We start from the raw sequence: 10,121 nt of genomic DNA on the forward strand, positions 1-10,121 counted from the left end.
TCAGACTGTTTTCTTGTCCATGCATGAATGTGATTAGGAGCCTAGTTAACCTAAAGCATGAAAAAAAAGCATAGAGATAATCATTCACTTAATCTATGAAACCACGATCCATGTGGTAGCATAGCATACATGAAAGCATTCACATTATCTTTTCAAATCTTGTACATCAAGCAAGGCTAGCAAGGTTGAAACCCATTGGGAATGTTGGGGACACAAATAATGTTCTATTTGTGTTGCTGAGCTTATCATTGGTGTAAGAGACTTGTGCCTCCTTGTCTTGATACCTTAGAGCATCTCCAGCCGTTGGCCCCCCAGGGGGCGCCTAAAATCACCGCCTGGGGGTGAGCCGGCGCAAAAATTGGGCCTGGGGGCGAGTTGGTCCCCAGCCGCCGGCCCCAAGGCCGCCCCCAGGCGCGTTTAAAAACAAAAGATGTATAGCAAATTTCAGCACAGTTCGGCGAAGTTCGGCTAAACACGATAAATTTCGGCCAACTTGGGCATATATTTCGACAAAGTTCGCGTATTTTCATTACATAGCACTAAATAATCTAAAAAAAACTTGCTGAAGTCACCGCCGTCGCCGCCATCCTCACCGCCTCGTCGTTGTCGGCCTTCTCCTCCTTGACGCGGGCGCCCCTGCTGGACCCCTCCCCTTGTTCGTGTTCTAAACCTTCAGCTGTCCGGCTGTCGTCATGGTAACCAAGACCAGTCCATAGACCTCACTAGAGTATCAGAACTGGTCCATCTGAGATATCTGAAGATTGTTTGTGATGTCTGCATAAAACTTCCAAACCGTATGAGAGGGCTGCAGTGTTTGGAAACACTGGATGTTATGGATACACCAAGAGGCACTCATGTTCCATGGGACATTATATATCTCACACGCTTGTTGCACCTCAGTCTTCCTCCTCACACAAATCTGCTGGATTGGTCTATCGGTGATGATCTGAGCGTTTGCAAGCCGAACCGCCTGCAGGATCTTTGCATTTCTACACCGCTCTCTTCAGATTCCGACCATCTGAAGAAAAGCATGTATGCTCTGGATCATTTAAGGTATGGACATGACAGCCTGAAAACTGTAAAACTGGTGGCTCACGGATCCTCGGTTAGTTATGGTGATGCTTCAAAAGCAAGAGTTGGCTGGATTTTGGATGAACTTACCCAGCATGTCCAGAGAATTGAGGTCTCACCGCACAGCCCCGTCATATTTTGTGATATGCATTTGTGGAAGATCCAACTTGGCAACCTATGCATTCTGAAGATTGCAGTGGATGGACTGTCAGTAAATGATGTTGATATTCTTAGAGGGTTGCCTTTCCTCGCTGCTCTGTCCTTGTATGTGGAGAAGTCGCCTAATATTAAGATAATTTTTGGCACGGCTGCTGGATTCACAGCTCTGAAGTACTTGAAGCTGAGGTTCATGAGTGGAATAGCTTGGCTAAGATTTGAGGCGGACGCTATGCCTAATCTCTTGAAGCTTAGGCTCGTTTTCAATTCCATCTCTCAAATGGACCAACGACTTGATCTTTATTCGAAGCATGACCAGTGGAAACAATATCGACATGGTAATGCATTAATCAGCATTGAGAATATGACAGGCCTTAGAGAGGTCTCCGCTAAATTTGGGGGTGCAGCTCTTGATCTAGAGTATGTCTCCAGGATTGGCGTAGTTAGTAATCATCCAGGCAATCCTATAATGGACATGCAATTAGTGGATTATGGTTCCCATGGTCCTCGTTCATTGTTTTGTAACTCTCAGTTATTCAATTTAAATGAAGCTATCTAAATGGTTGTTGTAATCTGCAGGATATCATGCAGTTCACCGGAGTCCTCTTCGCGCCTGCATCCTCCAGGTATGCTTTTCAGTCATCAGGTGATAAATTTGCTCGTAAATTTTTTAGCAATTAGCGGAACGATGGATGAACTGTTGACTTTTGTCAGGTGTAGAGGGTGGAGAGCAGCAGGATGTGGTGTTGTGGAGCAATATCATTGATGTGATAGGTCGTGACCTCTTCATCTATTGCCTCCACCGCCTCTCCAGGTGGGAATATGGCGCCATCGCCTCCCTCAACCGTGACTTCAATTCGGTGGTTCGCAACGGGGACATCTACCGCCTGCGTCGCAAGAATGGTGTGGCTGAGCACTGGATATACCTCTCCTGCGATGATGCCAACGAGTGGGACGCTTATGACCCGTCAACTGGGCGCTGGATCCATGTGCCCAGGATGCCTCCGGCTCTAAGATACGTCACGGGGTTGCTCTCTGTAGGAACCGAGCTGCTGGTGTTTGGGATCAACGCAGCCTTTAGATATAGCATCCTAACCAATTCATGGCAGGCTGATGTGATGAACAAAGCGAGGTCCTCGTTTGGGTCAGCAAGTGTCGGTGAAATGGCGTATGTCGCGGGAGGCTTATTTCGCGTAACGATGTCATTGAGCTCCGCAGAGATGTATGACTCCGAGAGACATACTTGGACACTCCTTCCCAGCATGAATAGGGCCAGGTGCGGATGCTCCGGCGCTTTCATGGATGGCAAGTTCTATGTGATCGGTGGTACTACCAGTGGCGACGAGCTATTGACATGCGGTGAGGAGTATGACTTGAACCGGCGGTCATGGAGGGTCATCGACAACATGTCTCAGGGGCTCAACAATACAGCCATGGGTGCTCCTCCGCTCATTGCAGTTGTGAACAATGAGCTTTATGCCGCTGATTACAGTGAGAATAATGAGTTGAAGCACTATGATAAGCTGGGCAATAAGTGGATCACTCTTGGAAAATTGCCTGTACACTCTAAGGGAAAGGGCAGGGACATGGGTTTCCGAGCGTGTGGTGACCGGCTGATTGTTATTGGGCCTCCAAACAACTCTAGTGATGAAAAGGTAGTTGAGCTTCATTCATGGACCCCGGATGGGCAACCGCCTGTGTGGAGTTTGTTTGCCACACGGCCATTCACGAGCTACAAGATTCAGTGCGCCGTGATGGGTTGCTAAGGCAACAGAATAAATGCCGACTGCAATGGGCATTTATGAATGAATGAAGATTTATGCCCAGTTTCAGAGCTTAGTTCGTGTTTTCCTTCCCAATCTATTTCTACATTCGTAGTTGGATCATCAGCTCGTGTTTTCAACATGGCTTTTTCACTGTCGATGATTCAACTTTGGCTGCAACAGAGGCGCATGTCTTCTCTATTATCAATCAGGTGAGCAGCTCTAGTCTATTTTGTTTTTACCCAGTTTGTTCACTTGTATTAACACCTTCTGAATGGTACTGATATTACTTGTGATGGTCAATTAGCGGGTTTGTTTGACTGACACCGTGTTTCTGTACATATTTCCATGCAGTGGATGCTGGAACGTCTGCCTGTGCCTCATTCTCAAGTCTACTGGAGTGTCCTGTGAGCACTGATGCTACAAACAGAGAAGACATGTATGAGTTTGGAGAAAGTGATTTCTTGTTTCAATTTGGATTCCAGAAATGTTACTGTCTGTTACTATGACCCAACTTTATCTGTACCGTAGCATGCCACTATCAGTTATTCTTGAACATCAAATTCAGTCTGTATCTTGCCTTTGTTTCTGTTCAAAATTTCTCAAACTCTGACTATATAAAATTATTTGGAAAGGAGCACATGAGTATCATTTCGTATTCACTCAGATGAATATGATCGAATATATTCTCGAAACGGTTGCGTGGATTTCATCTTACACGCACAGTTGCAATGTGTCACAAGACTCACAAGCATGCAATGCACCTAGCAAGTCAAGTGGGGTCATCTTGGCTTGATCTGTAAGTGTTGGTGTTGTAGCTACCTAGGGTTCCTGATGCCTTCTATTCAGCGTCGTATGGGGCAAATATTGAGTATCTACTATCACAGTCTACTGTGTATCCTCCTTGCCAAAGAAAAAGAGAGGATAGATAACAGCCGCCATTAGCGTGAGCAGGCAGCATCTCCGTCATTGTCTGTTTTGTGTTCTGTACTCAGTGTGCGGCATTTCTTGTGAGGTTCAGACTTCAGACTTCAGACGGACTCTTGGGTGGACTTCAGGTTGACACTTAACACATTGTGATTGTGTAAAAGATGATATTCTGTCAACTGTTTTGAAAGGGTAGGTACTCATAGTTTGATCTATGCTACATTTTTTTTTGCGGGGGATCTATGCTACATTAACGTGCACTAATAGTTTAAAATGAATGTGTTTCTTTCCGTCTGTTCATTTTTCTTAAGAGTTTGTACAACCTGCTTCAACAGAATAGAAGGAAAGACCGAACTTGTTGTTTTTTCCTGCTCAAAGATAACTGATAAATAAGGTGATGTGGTACTTGTCTGTATCTTTACTCAATATAGATCAAGTCCATGAGATCAAGTCGAGTGGAGTCATCACGGCTTGATCTGTAAGTGTTGGTCCTGTAGCTACCTAGTGTTCCTGATGCCTTCGATTCGGTACCGTATGGCGGCAAATATCGAGTATCTACAATCACAGTCTACCGTGTATTCTCCTTGCCAAAAAAGATAGATAGCAGCTGCCATTAGGGTGAGGCAGCATGTCTGTCTGTCCCCAAGAAGAGTCGACCTGACGCCTGAAACCTGAAGCTACAGAGGAAAGCCGTTTGTATCTACATGTATCAGTTCTGATTGTCAATCTTTGCCCAGCACCGGGGCAATGTTATAATATATGAGTTTGTTCTCATGCATGTCAATTTGGTGGGCTATGTGCCGTAACAGTACCATGGTCCTTCATTCAGTTACAGCATAAATCCATCATTATGTTGGTGACAATGTTATACTGCTATGCTTCTACAAATTGTAGAGTTTTTCTTTCTTTTTGCTTAGTTTGGCACGGAAGTTTTTAAAAAACTGTGGTAATTGAAAACCACAGTATTAGCATGGATGGTCGAGGAATACCACAGTTTATCAAAAACAATATTTTTCTCTGTTTTACATGTGTTTAGCTGGTGCTGTCTTATCAAAGTTTTGACCCAAGTATTTGGAGTGGATGACTGGGTAATTAGCGGCTGTTAACGGCGGCCGGCTGCATGCAGCCGCCATGCACACGTCCGACTCGACCTAGCTACTCCTAAATATAAGTCTTTGTAGAGATTCCACAAGGTGGACTACATACGGAGCAAAATGAATGAATCTACATTTAAAATGCATCTATATACATCTGTATGTGGTTCATAGTGAAAACTCTACAAAAACTTATATTTAGGAACGGAGGGAGTAGATACTAGGATCGATCCAGCCGGTCCTAAATTCATACGTGCGCCATTTATACAGAATTGGCTAGCTAGCATATATAACCTGCTTCGTGCTGCGTACGAGTGTTCTCTGAAAGGATCAATCGAACTAATCAATGAGCAACATACTCACCGGAGATAAATCGGCAGCCAAGGACTCGATGGAGAAATAGCCTGCTAATGTTCTCCAAGAGGACCAATCCATCTAATCAGTGTGCGCTACTCGCCCTAAATTAATCGGCGGCCAAGGAATCGACGGAGAACCATGCATGCAAGATCATTGTATACTAATCAGTGCCGTCATCCCATCTGGCGGTGTCACCTCTAATCTATATGCGACCTCTTGCGGCACTGTTCCAATCAGACTGGATAGATAATTACCTTGTAGGGCATAGACGAGCTCATACCTTTTTTCCTTGGTGGCGAGCTTGATTCGCTCATCATGAAGAGAAGAGATGGAGACTAGCGCGTGACGCCGGCTGGAAGGACCCGTGAGACCTACTACTCGTAAACAAATCAAACTGAATCGGACCTGCAGATATAATACAGGTCGTTTACCATATAACCGAAAGAGTAAAAATAGGACGGGATCGCAGTTGGATATTGTTATCTCGACGCAGACGGCAACATCAACAGCGATTGCCCTGCCGTTTTCTCTCCGTTCTGTTTTGGAAAAAGAGGTCGGGACCTCTTTTTCAGATACTCCAAAAAGACCGTGGTTTACAAAACTTTAGTTTTTGCTTAAGCCAAACGCATCGAAGTATTCAAAACCATGGTTTTTTTTTCAGAAACCGTGGTATTGTCAAAAAACTTTAAAGAAACTTTGCTGCCAAACGCAGCCGAAACCTTTTTTGGTTTCTGGATAAATCCATCATTATGTTGGTGACAATGTTATCTGTACCGTAGCACGTTACTGATGGTTACTTTTGAACATCAAGTTGAGTCTCTAGCTTGCCCTTTTCTTTCTGCTGAACATTGTTCAAATTCTGAATAAGAAACAATTTGGAAAGAAGCACATCTATTATAGCTTACTGGCTCAGCTGAGTATGATCTAATATCTTCTCGAAACGGTTGCGTCAATTCCATCTTACACAGACAACTGCAACGTGTTTCAGGACTCACAAGCATGCAATGCACCTAGCGAGCCCGGAGTCCTGACCACAAATCGGAGGTGACACTAATATCCCAACTAAATAGTTTGAATTGCCTCATTGGAACAGATATCCTGAAGCTAAGAGAGAATTGCCTCCTATGTATGGAGAATCAACAGTTTTGCAGACAACGATATCGCAACTGCTTTTGAGCAGGCTCGCCAGTCCATTAAGTCTTGACAGCAACAAGGATCATGTCTTCTGTATAGAGGCTTAGGGTTGACTGGCCCAGATTCATGATCCATAATTATGGCTCTTCCATCTCATGCCTTTAGTGAAGGACTGTAGCTTCACGAACATCTCCACCGTATCCCTGAAGACCACACCTGCGACATCCGCCCGGGAGTCCTTGTGAGGTCTGAATCTTGTAACACATTTCAATCATGTCTTCTGTATAGTGAAGTAACCCAAACTGAGTTGTGTTGAATTAGGCAAGTACTAGTTATACGTGTGCAAGGTTATAACACAAGACCGGTTAGATACAAGTGTGATCAAGCTGAGATTAGTTTAGGAAAGTTTAATTATGTCCGTGGGTAGCTGGGTTGTATGAACAGGTGTTGGCTGTCAGCCGATCCTCTCTTTTCTCTGTCGCTCAACACACACTCACGTCAGGTGGAAGACAAAGTTTTTTTTTTTTTTTTTTTGCGGGGTGGGTGGAAGACAAAGTTCAGACAAGGTTTTTTGTGCTGCCAAACTTGCGCAGCTTTTCTGTCTATTCCTTTTATTCAGCTGACAACAGAAATCATGGAAGAGGTGGAGTGCTGCACGCGCCACGATCCATTCTGATCAGAGCATCTCCAGCCGTTCCCCCAAGAGCCCCCCAGGGCCACTTTTTATGTGCAATGTAAAAAGGGCAAGAAAGGGCCCAGCCTGGAACTACAACTATCCAGTCAATCTTATTCTGATTGTGCCATCCCAAGACCTGGCATTGCGGCGCGCATAAACACCCTCCCGAGCTACAACTATGGAACTGAAAAAAACAAACAAAGCCTGAACTAGTCCGTTAACTGAGCTGGTAACTGAAGAAACGGGAAAATAGCTAGTACTAGAAAGTAGTACTAGCGTGCAGGAATTAGAAAGTTGAGGTCAGCTTTGAGTCGGATAGCTAGTCCTGGTTATGCGTCCGTCTATATAAAGTAAACAGGGTTGTGTACGGGAAAGCAGAGGAAGCGACAGGCAAGTATTCAGAGTTGAGAAAACAGAGCAAAAGCAGAGGAAAGCTAGCTACATGCAAGCACAACTACAGTCCGTATCTATATGCACGTCTATTTGGTTGGCCATGTGCCTTAACAGAGCGCACCATCTAATGTATGTTGTTGGACACAATGTATATCTGGTTCTGGTCGGGTCGACTTTGACGTGCCTAAATTTTACAGACCTTTTACCATGGTCCTTCATTCAGTCACAGGATAAATCTCTTAATTCTGAATGTTGCTGACAATGTTATGCTGCTATGTTTCTACAATTTGTAGAGTTTTTCATTCTTTTTGCTTCCTTTTTTAGTTGCTTCCAAGTGTAAGGATTTCGAACGAAAACCGTCGTCATACACACCCAACTCCTTTTTTCAAATCATTTCAACTTCAAACTTTTTCCATGAGTAATAGACATCATTGGAAGCCTCATTCTCAAAAAATGTCACTTTTCGAGTTAGTTTTCTATCAATTGATTTTCATTGGATTTTTTGGACCTAACTTATGTGTGGCAGGCGGCCAGTAGGGATTGCCACAGCTAAATTATGTATATCTACTGCTTATTTTGGCACGGGTTACCACAATTTACCTATGGCGAGCATGCCACGGTTGCCCGATGAACCAATGGCGGTCATGTGTCGTGCGCCAGCCACTGGTAGAGTGGTAGATTTCACCATGCGGGGAAATTGGAAGAGTTTATTTGTGGCGGCGCGTGGTACAGCCCGCCACTGCTCTGCCTGTACCAGTGGTGGTCGTCATCTACCACCCGCCACAGCTACTTCAGCAAAATAGCTATGGCGGGTGACTTGCTGCACCCGCCACTAATTTTGGGCCACATATAAATCTTTTCCCAGTAGTGTTTTTTGGTCGGACACGCCTGTATGGTTTGTCTATGGCCGAGTGACGGTCTCAGATGATGAGGCGGCCACCCTGGTGGTTGGAGTCGGGGTTCTCGTAAGCGAAGCCCGCGGGTCAATCTTTGTCTGGTGGCCATATACAGAGATTTCCTATAGCTCCCCTATCATAACTAATCATTACGGTACCACCTTAACTGGTTATGGAAAGAATTAGTTGTGACACGAACAGTCACAAGAAACTAGAATTTGAGGTTTCCTTGTTTTCCACAGTATAGACCTCATGTTTTATATGGTCAAGGATCTTTTATAGGTACGTCAACATTACACTTAGCACACATTATTAGTTGAATAAAAATGCATAAACTATCACAAAAACAACTCCCTCCGCACTCCGACCCAAAAGGCTTGTCACTCAAATGGGCTCAAAAGAATGTATCTAGCACTAAGTTAGTACTAGATACATCCATCAGAGCCACAAGCATTTTAGGACGGAGGGAGTAGAAAAGAACAAAACAATTAAATTATCATTTACTAGACAACCATATACAACATAATAAGATGACCCACGATGTTGGATATGATATCCAATTATTACAAAACGATGAGCACATCTCATGAAAATGGCACCACCGAGACCCTTAGTGGAAATATTTAGAAAGGAACACAGAACAGGTGACACACTGGATTGTACATGATACCCAATTATTCAAGATAACATCGATGTGCCCGTGGTTTCAACATGAAATCTCGGTGCTTACACTTTTTTAAGCAATAGCTGTGGCAACGTAAGTGTCCTTAGTGTGGAGGCGGTAGCATCCATTTTTGCAGTGCTCTGCGACATCGTTCACTTCTTCACTGCCAACCACCGAGGGAAATAGTTCGCATTAGAAACAATCACTGACTTCAAATGAGTAACAATATAAGCAAGCCAAAGGTACATAATGAATTTATCTCACGGGTGTTCATGCTACCACACAATGAGGGCATACATCCCAGCTTGCATAGCATCATGTACGGAAACGTATTGTTTTAAAAGAAATATTTTGTACATAACAGATTAACAAGTAAAAATATATGAAAAAATGGGATTGCATTTTACCTGCGTCCGCGTAAAGATTGAAACGAACACAAGGAGGACATTTGCCCAGACTTTGGCAGCCACATCTCTTTGCACATCTGAGAATATCGCCACTCATCATACTGCAATATTTATAGCAGTTATATGCGGTGTCAGAACAACAACAGATCCTAGCTTCTATCTGGGTTTGCTGTAGGACTAGGCCTAGTATGAGTATTCCCAGAATCACACTCTTAAGACTCTTGGTTTCCATATTCTCCTTGTATGATTAACTCAGAAAACTTGCTTATGGACCTAGACTTGCATGCCAGCTATTTATAGGAGATATTGCAAGCTGCATCTACACACTCCTAACTGCCCCACCGCAACAACTGTAAAATGTTGTACTGTTTTTTTTTTGCGGGTGTACAATGTTGTATTGTTAAGGTGTGGTTTGACTTCCAGCACAGGCAAGGGGTTAATTAGGTAGTAACGTACGGTAGTGGTGCATGCATGTCATATAAACATGTAGTCGCCGTGGCCACCGTCGTCTTCTTGGTGGTTGTTCACTGTCATGAATACGGGAAAGTATAATCATGTCACAGGCTCACAACACTTATTGCTA

At 44.0% G+C, this 10,121-nt stretch overlaps 2 protein-coding genes across 2 annotated transcripts; one reads left to right on the forward strand and one right to left on the reverse strand.

Annotated features, from left to right (window-relative positions):
• Nucleotides 1-652: 652 nt before the first annotated feature.
• Nucleotides 653-2,993, forward strand: LOC125524401 (F-box/kelch-repeat protein SKIP11-like; the record flags this gene model as incomplete). The annotated part of the gene is made up of 3 exons (XM_087531432.1): nucleotides 653-1,758; nucleotides 1,819-1,853; nucleotides 1,948-2,993. Coding segments are annotated over 3 exons (2,187 nt in total), but the record flags the coding sequence as incomplete, so codon positions are not given.
• Nucleotides 2,994-9,167: 6,174 nt separating this feature from the next.
• On the reverse strand, nucleotides 9,168-9,770 carry LOC147956712 (leaf-specific thionin-like). Its single transcript, XM_087537901.1, has 2 exons — nucleotides 9,539-9,770; nucleotides 9,168-9,294 (listed from the first exon to the last, which is right to left on the reverse strand). Exons 1-2 carry the CDS (start codon nucleotides 9,768-9,770, stop codon nucleotides 9,284-9,286), a joined length of 243 nt encoding a protein of 80 aa, XP_087394027.1. The 3' UTR covers nucleotides 9,168-9,283.
• Nucleotides 9,771-10,121: the final 351 nt, after the last annotated feature.

The sequence above is a fragment of the Triticum urartu genome, chromosome 7A (assembly GCF_056163025.1).
Source record: "Triticum urartu cultivar PI428250 chromosome 7A, HENAU_Tu73, whole genome shotgun sequence".
NCBI classification, from domain to species: domain Eukaryota; kingdom Viridiplantae; phylum Streptophyta; class Magnoliopsida; order Poales; family Poaceae; genus Triticum; species Triticum urartu.